The sequence below is a fragment of the Vigna unguiculata genome, chromosome 10 (assembly GCF_037176805.1).
Source record: "Vigna unguiculata cultivar grain cowpea cultivar isolate G323 ecotype 2 chromosome 10, ASM3717680v1, whole genome shotgun sequence".
Taxonomy (NCBI): Eukaryota; Viridiplantae; Streptophyta; class Magnoliopsida; order Fabales; family Fabaceae; genus Vigna; species Vigna unguiculata.
Window position 1 is genome coordinate 13,450,701 of NC_140801.1, and position 17,099 is coordinate 13,467,799.

At 42.7% G+C, this 17,099-nt stretch overlaps 2 protein-coding genes across 2 annotated transcripts; both read left to right on the forward strand.

The window, feature by feature from the left end:
- The first annotated feature begins 549 nt into the window (after positions 1-549).
- Positions 550-1,296, forward strand: LOC146882173 (uncharacterized). The gene has a single exon (XM_085667307.1). It carries the CDS (start codon positions 550-552, stop codon positions 1,294-1,296), a length of 747 nt encoding a protein of 248 aa, XP_085523433.1.
- A 6,457-nt stretch (positions 1,297-7,753) lies between these two features.
- LOC146882174 (uncharacterized) lies at positions 7,754-8,500 on the forward strand. The gene has a single exon (XM_085667308.1). The coding sequence runs from the start codon at positions 7,754-7,756 to the stop codon at positions 8,498-8,500; it is 747 nt and encodes a 248-aa protein (XP_085523434.1).
- The last annotated feature ends 8,599 nt before the right edge of the window (positions 8,501-17,099 follow it).

Consider the following 17,099-nt stretch of genomic DNA (forward strand, 5'->3'; position numbering starts at 1 on the left):
CTGTGGCTGAGTATGGAAAAGTTCAAGCATCTCAGTCGTTTCTACATCATGTCACTGGATGAAGAGTGGCAATGCAGGAAGTTCGAGAATGGCCTCCGTGGGGATCTTCGTTTGATGGTGGCCCCGCTATCCATCAAGGATTTTGCCGCCTTGGTGGAGAAGGCAAGGGTCATGGAGAAGATGAAAGTGGAGGTGGAAACTCAGCACTCACATCAGCATAGGGTGGGAGGACCATCTGGGTCCAGGCATAGGCACGAGGAGAGGAGGAAACCCTATACTAGGCCTCATCCCCAGTCTTAGAGGTATAGGGAATCCTCTTCTCAGCAGGGTACAATTCAGTGCTATTAGTGTGGGGGACCGCACAAGAGGAACGTTTCCCTTCAACTCGCAGGCTTCAAGAGGTGCAATAATTGTGGCAAGGAGGGCCCCTTCGGCAGAGATTGCCCCACCCTTGTGAGGACGGTGACGCGCACTCCAGTTCCAGTCCCAGTTCAGAATCAAGAAAGGAGAGGAGGCAACAGGCCTCAAGCATCGGGCAGAATGTACGCCATGACTGGAGCGGAGGCAACAAGCTCAGGTAACCTTGTCACGGGTCGTTGTGTGATTGATGGTAAATCTGCATGTGTTTTGTATGACTCTGGAGCGACACACTTTTTTGTGTCTGAAACTTGTGTGAAAAGGTTGGGTCTGCCGGTTTGTGAACTGCAATGTGACCTTGTGGTATCTACTCCAGCGTCGGGTCTGGTCAGGACATCGTCCTTGTGTACTAGGTGTCTAGTAGAGGTAGAAGGTCGTAGGTACAAAGTGAATCTGATATGCCTACCTTTGCAGGAGTTGGAGGTAATCCTAGGGATGGATTGGCTCTCTACCAATCGCATTCTTATAGACTACCGCGAGAAGAGACTGTTATTTCCCAACTCAGAGGAGCCTGAGTTGTTATCATCTCACGAGGTTATGAAGGAGCTACAAGACGGTGCATGGTGTTTCCTGATCCTCACCCACCTAGAGGTGGAGGGAGAAGAGATGAAGTCTGTTATACCGGTAGTACAAGAATTTGAAGACGTGTTCCCAGAGGAAGTACCGGGATTACCCCCTAGTAGAGAGGTGGAGTTCTTGATCGATTTGGTACCTAGAACTGGGCCAGTGTCAATGGCTTCATACCGTATGGCTCCGACAGAGTTGGTGGAACTCAAGAAACAGATAAAGGATTTATTGGGGAAGCAGTTTATCCGACCCAGTACCTTACCATGGGGAGCGTCGGTGCTGCTGGTGAAGAAGCAGGATGGGAGTTCGTGATTTTGTGTAGACTACAGACAATTGAACAAGATGACCATCAAGAACAAGTATCCCCTCCCGAGAATAGATGACGTGATGGATCAGTTGCATGGATCCTCGGTGTTTTCAAAGATTGACTTGCCGTCGGGATATCATCAGATTCTGGTGAAAGTAGATGATGTACAGAAGATGGCCTTCAGGTTCCGGTATGGACATTACGAGTACGTGGTGTGACCAATGCTCCGGCGGTGTTCATGGACTACATGAACAGAGTTTTCAAGCCATTCTTGGATAAGTTCGTCGTAGTCTTCATAGACGACATTCTTATCTACTCCAGGACTCAGGAGGAACACGCCGAGCACCTGAGACTAGTGCTTGGTGTCTTGAGAGAGAAACAATTATATGCCAAACTGTCCAAGTGCGAGTTCTGGATGGACGAAGTACAATTCTTGGGCCACGTGATATCAGCACAGGGCATTGCGGTGGATCCAGCGAAGGTTGATGCAGTGGTTAAATGGGAAAGTCCCAAGTCAGCAACCGAAATCAGAAGCTTTGTGGGTTTAGCCGGCTACTATAGGAGATTCATAGATTCTCCAAGATAATGGCGCCCCTGACCCAACTTACTCGAAAAGATCAACCCTTCGCATGGACGGATAAGTGTGAGGAAAGTTTCCAAGAGCTGAAGCGACATTTGACGAGCGCTCCGATATTGGTTATCCTGGATTTTGGAAAACCCTTTGAGATTTTTTGTGACGCATCCCACCTTGGACTTGGTTGTGTTCTCATGCAAGAGAAGAAGGCAGTGGCATATGCGTCGAGGCAACTCAAGGTGCATGAGAGAAACTACCCCAGTGATGAACTGGAGCTGGCAGCTATAGTTTTTGCTTTAAAAATTTGGAGGCACTACCTCTACGGTGCCCAATTCCGGGTATTCAGTGATCATAAGAGTTTGAAGTACCTATTTGACCAGAAGGAGTTGAACATGAGGCAGAGGAGATGGATGGAATTCTTAAAGGATTATGATTTTGAGCTTTTGTACCATCCAGGGAAGACGAATGTAGTAGCCGATGCTCTAAGTAGGAAAACGGTGCACACCGCTCACCTCATGATCAAGGAGGTGGAACTGCTGGAGAAATTCAGAGACATGAGACTACAGGTGGAGCTGGAATCAGGATCCATCAGATGTAGTACCCTGACCATATCTAGTGACTTCCTGAACTCGATCAGAGAAAGACAGTTATTGGACGCAAGTCTGAATAAGGTAAGAGAGCAATTGGGGTCAGAAGAGGCAACAGACTTTGTTTTGGGTAATGACGACATCCTGAGGTTTCGGGGCAGAGTGTGTGTGTGCCTAATGATGTGGAGGTGAAAAGGTTAATCCTCGAGGAAGGGCACAAGAGTCGCCTTAGCTTGCATCGGGGCATGACTAAGATGTATCAAGACCTCAAGGAGGCTTTCTGGTGGCAAGGGATGAAGAAGGATGTGGCATAGTTCGTGTCTGCCTGTCTGACTTGTCAGAAGGCAAAGGTGGAGCACCAGAGACCCGGTGGGATGATACAGCCCTTGGAGATACCGGTCTGGAAATGGGACATCATCTCGATGGACTTTGTGACCCATCTACCACAGACATTTAGAGGACATGACACCATCTGGGTCATAATGGACCGACTGACCAAGAGTGCGCATTTCTTAGCAATGAACCTGAGGATGTCTATGGGTAAGTTGGCTCAGTTGTACATCAAGGAGATCGTGAGGTTGCATGAGGTGCCTTCGAGCATTGTATCAGATAGAGATCCCCAGTTCACGTCACGGTTTTGGCAAACCTTATAGGGTGCTTTGGGAAGCAAACTCACGATGAGTTCAGCCTATCATCCTCGGATAGATGGCCAGTTAGAGAGGACGATCCAGTCGCTTGAGGACCTACTACGGACATGCATATTGGATCACTTGGGGGCTTGGGATGAAGTGTTACCATTGATTGAGTTCACCTACAATAATAGTTTCCATGCAAGCATCGGGATGGCACCGTATGAGGTTCTTTATGGTCGGAAGTGTAGAACTCCTTTGTGTTGGTATCAGGATGGAGAGGCAGTGTTGGTTGGACCAGAGTTATTGGAACAGACCACCGAGAAAGTGAGATTGGTGAGGGACCGAATGCAGGCGTCCCAGAGTAGACAGAAGGCTTACGCTGACCGCAGGAGGAAACCTTTAGAATTCGAGGCTGGGGATCATGTGTTCTTGAGGGTGACCCGAACCACTGGTGTGGGAAGGGCGCTCCACTCAAGAAAGCTCTCTCCTAAGTTCCTTGGCCCCTATCAGATCTCGAGGAGGATTGGACCAGTAGCTTATGAGATAGCCTTGCCTCCTTAGTTGGCAAATCTCCACCCGGTGTTCCACGTGTCGCAGTTGAGGAAATATGTGTTCGATCCGGCTCATGTGTTGGAAGCTGAGGATATACAAATCAGGGAGGACCTTACTGTGGAAGTACCACCCATTGCTCTAGAGGATAGCAAGGTTGAGGAACGCAGAGGAAAAATAGTCAGATTAGTCAAGGTTATCTAGGATCGGAGGACAGGCGACTCTACTTGGGAGTTGGAGGAGGATATGAGGAAATCACACCCGCACCTTTTTACTTGGTAAGTTTTATTTTCGAGGACGAAAATTTTCTTGTTGGGGGGAATGTAAGACCCATTAATTTCACTATCCTTTTCTGCCAAAGTCTTTAAGGGCTGCCGCAAATGGTTGGGCCTTAGGGCCGGCCCAATAAGGAAAAAGGAGACTCTAAATCTGCCCAAACCCTAATTCTTGTGCTCATTTTGCGTAAAACAGATTCACGCATTCCTTGACCTGCTGCTGTCGCCTCTACTAGGGTTTTGCTCTCACCATTACGTTGAGCTAAGAAGACCAGTTGTTCCAAGTAAGTTAACCGCCCAAACGCTCTCCTCTTATTCTAGTTTTATCGGGAGTTCAACTGAGGTTCCTTTATTAATCATGTTTCCGCTCTGTTTCTCTAACCTCTAGTTCATTAAGATAAACTTGTGGCTGTTGTGCTCGCTATTCGGGGTTGGAAGTCTTGTACTAGCTTATTCTAGGTAAGGGAAGCTAGACCTTACCATATTTTATTCGGTAGAATCTTCCTGTTTGATGAGTATGTGATGGTTGGACGGTCTGTGCGTGATTTTAATCGGTTGAAAATGCTTGTTGGACTGTGTGGATGCTTGTGGGTGGCTGTCGCTCGAAGGAACAGTGGCGGGCACTAGTTTTCTCGCCCAGGCGAGCTTGCCTCGCCCAGGCGAGTTTAGTAGAGGCTCGCCTAGGACCTGCTGCTCTATCTCTCGCTTAGACGAGAGGTTTTTATTTTTGAGTGAGAAGTGGTCTCGCCTAGGCGAGAAGGGACTCGCCTGAGCGAGACCTCGTAGAGTCCGCTTTTCCCGTTTCGCGATCTCGCCTAGGCGAGAGGGGTTCCGCCTGAGCGAGAGGACCCCCTCGCCTGAGCGAGCCCTGCTTGCTTGAGCGATGCAGTGGCTAGGGTTGGATGTCATTGTTGAATGGTGTACTAATGTGTGATTGCTTGTTTAATCCAAATGCTTTACTTTGTGCGTTGAGGGATGATGCCATGATTTATATGTGAGTTCGAGATGGAAATGATATGTTGCTAGGGATGGCAATTAGGGCCTGGCCTGCGGGCCGGGCCCTCAGGCCCGCAGAAAAAACGCGGGGCGGGCCAGGATATTGAGCCCGCAGGCCCGCGCGGGCTCGGCCCGCATAGGCCCGCGGCCCGCACGGGCCGGCCCGCAAGCCCGCATAAAATTTAAAAAAAAAAAAAACTTGCACTTGTGTATATTAATTACTTCTTTTATGGCTCTTGCATTAATATTTCAAATTCTTGTATAATTGGAAAAGACAAGTATTATGTAATTTTTAATGTGCTAAAATTTAAAGAATACATTGTGTATGTCATAGTATGAATATGATGAAAATGTTGAATTATCAATTTATCATCTAATTCCCCAAAGTCTTTACTTAATTTTGTGAACTTCTTAAAGTTTCCCAATTTTTAAACATTGAAAGTTTTATCATAAGAAAAAATAAATAAATAAATTTTAAAGAAAAGAAAAAGCGGGCCGGCCCGCGGGCCAACGTATATGCGGGGCGGGCCAGAGTATGCGGCCCGCATAAAATGTGCGGGGCGGGGCGGGCCAGCCCGCGATGTGTGGGCCTTATGCGGGGCGGGCCTAAACGGGGCTGGCCAGCCCGCATTGCCACCCCTATATGTTGCTTCATTGGGTATGAATTGGAAGGCATGAGTTGCATGATTTGTTGCTTATGCATGATATTAATGTTGTGGAAATTCTTGATTTGGTGGGTGAGACATGTATAAAGTATGAGTAGGGCATAATTCCATGACTCTTGTAGCAAGAGATCTTGGTGGCGCCTCATCTGTTGGACGTAATTCCATGGGCCCTCTCAAGGAGAGTTTCATGGTGGTGCCTCGACGAAAGGACGTAATTCCCCGGGGGGTCGTGGTGGTGCCTCAAGGCCAGGACATAATTCCACGCAGGCCACGTGGTGGTGCCTCTTGTAAGGGTATAATTCCGCGAAGGCCTCGCAGTGACGCCTCACTACTAGGACATAATTCCACTGCCACGTGGTGGTGCCTCATAAGCTTATCCAGATAGTCAAGTCTTGGTGTTTTATATGGATAGATACCTCACATGTGGATGTCTGCTATGTATGTTTGAATATTTAAATTGTATATTGAGTGTATGATATGATGAGTTCTTCGTTAGCTTACCCTTTCGTTTGCTTGTGTGTCATGTGTGGTTCCCTCCCTTGCGATGATCATCAACCTTGTTGATGTGAACAGATGTGAGACCTTCCGGCAGTGGTAATAATGGAGATGTTGCAGTTTGATGAATCTTGGGCGTCTATCGGGCTCATTTGGGAGACCCATAACTTTTGGGAGTTTAGTAGTAGTAGTCCTCTCGTACTTGACGAGACCTTGTACCTTGTTTAGGTCGTGTGGGGCCCTTTTCCCTTTCTTGTTATGTTGGGATACTATGTATTTCATTTTCCGTTTTTTTTTTCGCACTCTCTGAATGTTGTTATATGCGACGTTTTATTTAAATAGATTTTATCCATTTATTTGGGACGTTACATTTATGGTACTAGAGCGGTCGTTCCTTAGGTCTGTGGACTTGGGTGTCCGCTTAGTTTTCTCTGTGTTTTCTGAATGTTCTTAGCTAATCTCTCTCTTGTCAAGCCTAACCAAGTGACTTTTCTGTGTGTCAGTGAACCATGGCACCATCTCGTAGGACTCCACAATCTTCTCAGGGCGATGCACTAGATATCGCTAGAGTGATTGAAGCAATGGTAGATGCCATGACGCAGCAAAGTACGACAATGATGCAACAACACGAGGCATCAATGCAGCGACAAGCAGCAACGCTCGAGCAGCAACAACTGGTGATGCAGCAGATGGAGGCTGCTAGGGTGGCTGCTGAGGACGCTCACAGGCAACATATGGAGGCACTCCGCCAACTAGAGGAGAACAGGGTGGTTGCCCCTGCTTTTGGCCCGGAGCCACGACCTACAGTCCGAGAGTGGAGTTTGGAGGACTTTCTAAAGCACCACCTGGTGAAGTTTGGAGACAAGACCAGTCCGGATGCAACAGACCAGTGGCTGAAGGACTTAGAGAGGATATTTGATGCCAAGATGTGCCCAGAGGAGAGTAGACTAGCATTCGCGGTGTATATGCTCACGGGTGAGGCTGAGCACTGGTAGGTCAGCATGAAGTCCATGATGGAGGAGAGGCAGGAGCCAGTTACTTGGGATGTCTTCAGGAGGAAGTTCCTTTCCGAGTACTTCCCTGACAGCGTCAAATACGCTAAAGAGGTAGAATTCTTGCAGTTAACCCAGGGAAGCAAGTCTGTGGCTGAGTATGGAAAAGTTCAAGCATCTCAGTCGTTTCTACATCATGTCACTGGATGAAGAGTGGCAATGCAGGAAGTTCGAGAATGGCCTCCGTGGGGATCTTCGTTTGATGGTGGCCCCGCTATCCATCAAGGATTTTGCCGCCTTGGTGGAGAAGGCAAGGGTCATGGAGAAGATGAAAGTGGAGGTGGAAACTCAGCACTCACATCAGCATAGGGTGGGAGGACCATCTGGGTCCAGGCATAGGCACGAGGAGAGGAGGAAACCCTATACTAGGCCTCATCCCCAGTCTTAGAGGTATAGGGAATCCTCTTCTCAGCAGGGTACAATTCAGTGCTATTAGTGTGGGGGACCGCACAAGAGGAACGTTTCCCTTCAACTCGCAGGCTTCAAGAGGTGCAATAATTGTGGCAAGGAGGGCCCCTTCGGCAGAGATTGCCCCACCCTTGTGAGGACGGTGACGCGCACTCCAGTTCCAGTCCCAGTTCAGAATCAAGAAAGGAGAGGAGGCAACAGGCCTCAAGCATCGGGCAGAATGTACGCCATGACTGGAGCGGAGGCAACAAGCTCAAGTAACCTTGTCACGGGTCGTTGTGTGATTGATGGTAAATCTGCATGTGTTTTGTATGACTCTGGAGCGACACACTTTTTTGTGTCTAAAACTTGTGTGAAAAGGTTGGGTCTGCCGGTTTGTGAACTGCAATGTGACCTTGTGGTATCTACTCCAGCGTCGGGTCTGGTCAGGACATCGTCCTTGTGTACTAGGTGTCTAGTAGAGGTAGAAGGTCGTAGGTACAAAGTGAATCTGATATGCCTACCTTTGCAGGAGTTGGAGGTAATCCTAGGGATGGATTGGCTCTCTACCAATCGCATTCTTATAGACTACCGCGAGAAGAGACTGTTATTTCCCAACTCAGAGGAGCCTGAGTTGTTATCATCTCACGAGGTTATGAAGGAGCTACAAGACGGTGCATGGTGTTTCCTGATCCTCACCCACCTAGAGGTGGAGGGAGAAGAGATGAAGTCTGTTATACCGGTAGTACAAGAATTTGAAGACGTGTTCCCAGAGGAAGTACCGGGATTACCCCCTAGTAGAGAGGTGGAGTTCTTGATCGATTTGGTACCTAGAACTGGGCCAGTGTCAATGGCTTCATACCGTATGGCTCCGACAGAGTTGGTGGAACTCAAGAAACAGATAAAGGATTTATTGGGGAAGCAGTTTATCCGACCCAGTACCTTACCATGGGGAGCGTCGGTGCTGCTGGTGAAGAAGAAGGATGGGAGTTCGTGATTTTGTGTAGACTACAGACAATTGAACAAGATGACCATCAAGAACAAGTATCCCCTCCCGAGAATAGATGACGTGATGGATCAGTTGCATGGATCCTCGGTGTTTTCAAAGATTGACTTGCCGTCGGGATATCATCAGATTCTGGTGAAAGTAGATGATGTACAGAAGATGGCCTTCAGGTTCCGGTATGGACATTACAAGTACGTGGTGTGACCAATGCTCCGGCGGTGTTCATGGACTACATGAACAGAGTTTTCAAGCCATTCTTGGATAAGTTCGTCGTAGTCTTCATAGACGACATTCTTATCTACTCCGGGACTCAGGAGGAACACGCCGAACACCTGAGACTAGTGCTTGGTGTCTTGAGAGAGAAACAATTATATGCCAAACTGTCCAAGTGCGAGTTCTGGATGGACGAAGTACAATTCTTGGGCCACGTGATATCAGCACAGGGCATTGCGGTGGATCCAGCGAAGGTTGATGCAGTGGTTAAATGGGAAAGTCCCAAGTCAGCAACCGAAATCAGAAGCTTTGTGGGTTTAGCCGGCTACTATAGGAGATTCATAGATTCTCCAAGATAATGGCGCCCCTGACCCAACTTACTCGAAAAGATCAACCCTTCGCATGGACGGATAAGTGTGAGGAAAGTTTCCAAGAGCTGAAGCGACATTTGACGAGCGCTCCGATATTGGTTATCCTGGATTTTGGAAAACCCTTTGAGATTTTTTGTGACGCATCCCACCTTGGACTTGGTTGTGTTCTCATGCAAGAGAAGAAGGCAGTGGCATATGCGTCGAGGCAACTCAAGGTGCATGAGAGAAACTACCCCAGTGATGAACTGGAACTGGCAGCTATAGTTTTTGCTTTAAAAATTTGGAGGCACTACCTCTACGGTGCCCAATTCCGGGTATTCAGTGATCATAAGAGTTTGAAGTACCTATTTGACCAGAAGGAGTTGAACATGAGGCAGAGGAGATGGATGGAATTCTTAAAGGATTATGATTTTGAGCTTTTGTACCATCCAGGGAAGACGAATGTAGTAGCCGATGCTCTAAGTAGGAAAACGGTGCACACCGCTCACCTCATGATCAAGGAGGTGGAACTGCTGGAGAAATTCAGAGACATGAGACTACAGGTGGAGCTGGAATCAGGATCCATCAGATGTAGTACCCTGACCATATCTAGTGACTTCCTGAACTCGATCAGAGAAAGACAGTTATTGGACGCAAGTCTGAATAAGGTAAGAGAGCAATTGGGGTCAGAAGAGGCAACAGACTTTGTTTTGGGTAATGACGACATCCTGAGGTTTCGGGGCAGAGTGTGTGTGTGCCTAATGATGTGGAGGTGAAAAGGTTAATCCTCGAGGAAGGGCACAAGAGTCGCCTTAGCTTGCATCGGGGCATGACTAAGATGTATCAAGACCTCAAGGAGGCTTTCTGGTGGCAAGGGATGAAGAAGGATGTGGCATAGTTCGTGTCTGCCTGTCTGACTTGTCAGAAGGCAAAGGTGGAGCACCAGAGACCCGGTGGGATGATACAGCCCTTGGAGATACCGGTCTGGAAATGGGACATCATCTCGATGGACTTTGTGACCCATCTACCACAGACATTTAGAGGACATGACACCATCTGGGTCATAATGGACCGACTGACCAAGAGTGCGCATTTCTTAGCAATGAACCTGAGGATGTCTATGGGTAAGTTGGCTCAGTTGTACATCAAGGAGATCGTGAGGTTGCATGAGGTGCCTTCGAGCATTGTATCAGATAGAGATCCCCAGTTCACGTCACGGTTTTGGCAAACCTTATAGGGTGCTTTGGGAAGCAAACTCACGATGAGTTCAGCCTATCATCCTCGGATAGATGGCCAGTTAGAGAGGACGATCCAGTCGCTTGAGGACCTACTACGGACATGCATATTGGATCACTTGGGGGCTTGGGATGAAGTGTTACCATTGATTGAGTTCACCTACAATAATAGTTTCCATGCAAGCATCGGGATGGCACCGTATGAGGTTCTTTATGGTCGGAAGTGTAGAACTCCTTTGTGTTGGTATCAGGATGGAGAGGCAGTGTTGGTTGGACCAGAGTTATTGGAACAGACCACCGAGAAAGTGAGATTGGTGAGGGACCGAATGCAGGCGTCCCAGAGTAGACAGAAGGCTTACGCTGACCGCAGGAGGAAACCTTTAGAATTCGAGGCTGGGGATCATGTGTTCTCGAGGGTGACCCGAACCACTGGTGTGGGAAGGGCGCTCCGCTCAAGAAAGCTCTCTCCTAAGTTCCTTGGCCCCTATCAGATCTCGAGGAGGATTGGACCAGTAGCTTATGAGATAGCCTTGCCTCCTTAGTTGGCAAATCTCCACCCGGTGTTCCACGTGTCGCAGTTGAGGAAATATGTGTTCGATCCGGCTCATGTGTTGGAAGCTGAGGATATACAAATCAGGGAGGACCTTACTGTGGAAGTACCACCCATTGCTCTAGAGGATAGCAAGGTTGAGGAACGCAGAGGAAAAATAGTCAGATTAGTCAAGGTTATCTAGGATCGGAGGACAGGCGACTCTACTTGGGAGTTGGAGGAGGATATGAGGAAATCACACCCGCACCTTTTTACTTGGTAAGTTTTATTTTCGAGGACGAAAATTTTCTTGTTGGGGGGAATGTAAGACCCATTAATTTCACTATCCTTTTCTGCCAAAGTCTTTAAGGGCTGCCGCAAATGGTTGGGCCTTAGGGCCGGCCCAATAAGGAAAAAGGAGACTCTAAATCTGCCCAAACCCTAATTCTTGTGCTCATTTTGCGTAAAACAGATTCACGCATTCCTTGACCTGCTGCTGTCGCCTCTACTAGGGTTTTGCTCTCACCATTACGTTGAGCTAAGAAGACCAGTTGTTCCAAGTAAGTTAACCGCCCAAACGCTCTCCTCTTATTCTAGTTTTATCGGGAGTTCAACTGAGGTTCCTTTATTAATCATGTTTCCGCTCTGTTTCTCTAACCTCTAGTTCATTAAGATAAACTTGTGGCTGTTGTGCTCGCTATTCGGGGTTGGAAGTCTTGTACTAGCTTATTCTAGGTAAGGGAAGCTAGACCTTACCATATTTTATTCGGTAGAATCTTCCTGTTTGATGAGTATGTGATGGTTGGACGGTCTGTGCGTGATTTTAATCGGTTGAAAATGCTTGTTGGACTGTGTGGATGCTTGTGGGTGGCTGTCGCTCGAAGGAACAGTGGCGGGCACTAGTTTTCTCGCCCAGGCGAGTTTAGTAGAGGCTCGCCTAGGACCTGCTGCTCTATCTCTCGCTTAGACGAGAGGTTTTTATTTTTGAGTGAGAAGTGGTCTCGCCTAGGCGAGAAGGGACTCGCCTGAGCGAGACCTCGTAGAGTCCGCTTTTCCCGTTTCGCGATCTCGCCTAGGCGAGAGGGGTTCCGCCTGAGCGAGAGGACCCCCTCGCCTGAGCGAGCCCTGCTTGCTTGAGCGATGCAGTGGCTAGGGTTGGATGTCATTGTTGAATGGTGTACTAATGTGTGATTGCTTGTTTAATCCAAATGCTTTACTTTGTGCGTTGAGGGATGATGCCATGATTTATATGTGAGTTCGAGATGGAAATGATATGTTGCTAGGGATGGCAATTAGGGCCTGGCCTGCGGGCCGGGCCCTCAGGCCCGCAGAAAAAACGCGGGGCGGGCCAGGATATTGAGCCCGCAGGCCCGCGCGGGCTCGGCCCGCATAGGCCCGCGGCCCGCACGGGCCGGCCCGCAAGCCCGCATAAAATTTAAAAAAAAAAAAAACTTGCACTTGTGTATATTAATTACTTCTTTTATGGCTCTTGCATTAATATTTCAAATTCTTGTATAATTGGAAAAGACAAGTATTATGTAATTTTTAATGTGCTAAAATTTAAAGAATACATTGTGTATGTCATAGTATGAATATGATGAAAATGTTGAATTATCAATTTATCATCTAATTCCCCAAAGTCTTTACTTAATTTTGTGAACTTCTTAAAGTTTCCCAATTTTTAAACATTGAAAGTTTTATCATAAGAAAAAATAAATAAATAAATTTTAAAGAAAAGAAAAAGCGGGCCGGCCCGCGGGCCAACGTATATGCGGGGCGGGCCAGAGTATGCGGCCCGCATAAAATGTGCGGGGCGGGGCGGGCCAGCCCGCGATGTGTGGGCCTTATGCGGGGCGGGCCTAAACGGGGCTGGCCAGCCCGCATTGCCACCCCTATATGTTGCTTCATTGGGTATGAATTGGAAGGCATGAGTTGCATGATTTGTTGCTTATGCATGATATTAATGTTGTGGAAATTCTTGATTTGGTGGGTGAGACATGTATAAAGTATGAGTAGGGCATAATTCCATGACTCTTGTAGCAAGAGATCTTGGTGGCGCCTCATCTGTTGGACGTAATTCCATGGGCCCTCTCAAGGAGAGTTTCATGGTGGTGCCTCGACGAAAGGACGTAATTCCCCGGGGGGTCGTGGTGGTGCCTCAAGGCCAGGACATAATTCCACGCAGGCCACGTGGTGGTGCCTCTTGTAAGGGTATAATTCCGCGAAGGCCTCGCAGTGACGCCTCACTACTAGGACATAATTCCACTGCCACGTGGTGGTGCCTCATAAGCTTATCCAGATAGTCAAGTCTTGGTGTTTTATATGGATAGATACCTCACATGTGGATGTCTGCTATGTATGTTTGAATATTTAAATTGTATATTGAGTGTATGATATGATGAGTTCTTCGTTAGCTTACCCTTTCGTTTGCTTGTGTGTCATGTGTGGTTCCCTCCCTTGCGATGATCATCAACCTTGTTGATGTGAACAGATGTGAGACCTTCCGGCAGTGGTAATAATGGAGATGTTGCAGTTTGATGAATCTTGGGCGTCTATCGGGCTCATTTGGGAGACCCATAACTTTTGGGAGTTTAGTAGTAGTAGTCCTCTCGTACTTGACGAGACCTTGTACCTTGTTTAGGCCGTGTGGGGCCTTTTTCCCTTTCTTGTTATGTTGGGATACTATGTATTTCATTTTCCATTTTTTTTCCGCACTCTCTGAATGTTGTTATATGCGACGTTTTATTTAAATAGATTTTATCCATTTATTTGGGACGTTACATCATTTGTCTAGTACGAAAAAAAAATCAAACTTTTATTTCAATTGAGTTCTTGATTCTCAATCTTTTCTTGTTGTTGTTGCATATCATCCTTTCTCATTTCCTTCTATAGACAATAACAAAGTTAGTTTGTGAATCCTTATTAACACCATAATTTTCCCCTTCTAAATTTGGATTGTTAATATGATTGAATTCTTGATCCGTGTCAATCTTTTCTTAAATACTTGCACAGATCGAGGATGACGATTATGTAATGCATAACACTTATCAATCTTGTGACCTGACTTGTCATAATGTTCACACTCATGTAATGCATAACACTTGTCAATCTTGTGACCTAACTTCCTACAATGTTCACACTTAGGACGTCATTTTCCCTGATTTGAGGGCGAATTCGGTCATCATGATGAGATGTCAACGCAGAAGAATCATCAATAAAAGCAAGTGTATTATTGTTGGATCCACAATTGTTAATGCATAAATTTTTTTCTTATGTATAAAAAATAGAATGATTTTTTTTATTTGAAAGTTTTTTACATAATTTAAGTTAAAATTAAAATTCACAACGTTTTCTCAAATTAAATAATTCCTAATATTTCCAAACACTTCTTCGTTTATCACTCAACAGTGGCATTTCATATTACATGGGAAAATGAATCTAACGTGAACAATAACACTTTTGGTCAAGGGAGAATTAATTTTAAAAAATCTGAAAGCCAAAAGAAATATTTCTCTTATTTAACTATAATTTATATTCTAAATTAAATTAAATTACTCAATTAACATCTATGATGCATCAATATTTCATTTTTGGTCACGTATCCATCTATGACACGTACCCGTGTTCGATATTTTAAATACTTTGTCGATACTTTACTCTATAAAACAATAGTACATTTATGAATGACACTAATTTATAATTTTTATGTTAACAACTTTATTATGCACAATTTTAATTTGGATTCACATAATAACAATTATATTTACCATGTTTTTAAGAATTATTATACATTTTTCGATATGCATATATCGCATATTGCATCCTATTATTTTTAAAATAAATGTATCGACATATTAAATATGTATTGCTTCCGATACACTTGTCGTATTCGTGTATCATGAATTAACATTTACATATTTTAAATAGTTATATTCTATTATTTATATTATTTTTAAGTTATTATGTTTTTCAAAATTTCTAAAGCGAAATCATATTAAACTATTTTAGTATTTATTTTAAAATTATATTTTTTTCTTTACATTTTACAATACAAAGGGTTTAAGTGGTCTAAGGTCCAAGTGTAAGCGGGCCAAGTTCATCTAGGTCTAAGTTGGGGTCTTTCTTCCTACACCTCTAAGCATTTCTTCTGCACCTCCAAAATTTCTTTAAATTTCCAAAATACCCTTTGACTATTTAAGGAAACTCACGGACATCACACCCCCAAAAATACTTTCGAAAGTCGACTTCCGGAAGTCAAAATATATAACTTCCGGAAGTCAAAATATATCACCGGAAGTCGACTTCCAGAAGTCAAAATATATCACCGAAAGTCGACTTCTAGAAGTCAAAATATATCATCGGAAGTCAAAAATCATTACCGGAAGTCGACTTCCGGAAAATAAAAAACATTACCGGAAGTCGACTTCCGTAGGTAAAAAAATTAAGTGATTTTAAATATTTTTAATTCTTTCTCAAATGTATATTTTCTAACTTATTTTATTTTATTTTTTAAAAACATATAAAGTTTAAAAAAAATTACTTTAAAAATTAAAAAAAATAAGTAATAAAAATATTAAATAAAAAAATTTAAAAAAATTAAAATAAATTTAAAATAAAATAATAAAACTTTAAATTTTAAAAAAAGGGAAAAATATATATATATATATATACATAAGAACCGAAAGTCGGACTTCCGTGTATATATATAAACGGAAGTCAAAATCCGTTTATATATATATACATACCGGAAGTCGACTTCCGTGTATATATATTTGTATATTTATCTTTTCTTTTTAATTTTTTTTAATTTAAAGTTTTATTATTTTAAAATAAATTTAAATATTAAATAAAATAAAATGAAGGAGAATAGATAATAAAAATACTAAATAAAAAATTGAATATATATATATATATATATATATATATATATTTTAAGTTAATGTTATTATTTTAATTTAAAATATTTTTCAATTTTATTTTTATTTATTTTATTGATATTATTATAATTTCTGTTATTTGAATTTTTTAATTTTGTTTAAAATTTAAATATTTTATTTTAATCAAATTTTTAAAATCATTTAAATTATATATCTTTTTATATTTTTAAATTTAAATTTATTTTTATATAATTTATTAAAAATTTAATAAAAATAAAAAAATAAAAAAATCATATTTAAAATAACATATATAAATAATATATAAATAATGAAATTTAAAATTTAAAAAAAATAATATATATATATATATATATATATATATATTTGTATATATATATATATATTTTCTTTTTTATCTTTTTTATAATTTAAAGTTTTATTATTTTAAAATGAATTTAAATATTAAATAAAATTAAATGAAGCAGAATAAATTTATTCTTTTTTAGTTTTTTTTTATTTAAAGTTTAATATTATTTTAATTTTACTTATTTTTATATTTATATTTATTTTTTAGTATATTAAATTAAAATAAAATTATATATATAGATATTAATATTTAAAAAAAAGTATATATTAAGAAATTTGAAAACATAAAAAATAAATAAAATAATAAACTAAAAAAATCATTAAAAAGTTAAAAAATATAAGTTTTAAAAAGAATTAAAAATATTTAAAATAAAATTTGGTTTTTTACTTACGGAAGTCAACTTCTATAGAATTTTTTTTGACTTCCGGAAGTCAACTTCCGGGAATATTTTTTGACTTCCGGAAGTTGATTTCCGGTGATGATTTTTGATTTCCGGAAGTTGACTTTCGGTGATATATTTTAACTTCCGGAAATCGACTTTCAGTGATATATTTTGACTTCCGAAAATTGACTTCTGGTGATATATTTTGACTTCCGGAAGTCAAATTGACTTCCAGAAATCGACATAATTTTGGAGGTGTGGTGTCTGCGGGTGAAAGAATTTTTTGGGAATTTAAAGAAAGTTTGGAGGTGTAAAAAAAAATTTAGAGATGCAGGAACAAAGACCCCTAAGTTGAGCTGAAGTCAGCATTTAGTTGATTTCGAATGAGTCCACATTCAACCATGTTGGTCCAGGCTTAGGACAATTAGACTTAAAAGTCACTGGTGATTTATTTTAATAATAGTAAAAGTATGACTACGATTATTTTGGTCTGTTTTTTAACTTTAAAAATATAAATATAAATTTAAAAGTTGACGCGCCAAAGTCGTCGGCAATGTTTTTCGTGTTTGTTTGAATTTTGAATCAATGAGTGGAATTGTTGTGATTTGCTCCTAAGTATTTCTCTGAGGCTCCATTT

Bases quoted from the DNA above. Each gene is read 5' to 3' on its own strand.
- LOC146882173 (XM_085667307.1), top strand. From the start codon at position 550: ATGACTGGAGCGGAGGCAACAAGCTCAGGTAACCTTGTCACGGGTCGT.
- LOC146882174 (XM_085667308.1), top strand. From the start codon at position 7,754: ATGACTGGAGCGGAGGCAACAAGCTCAAGTAACCTTGTCACGGGTCGT.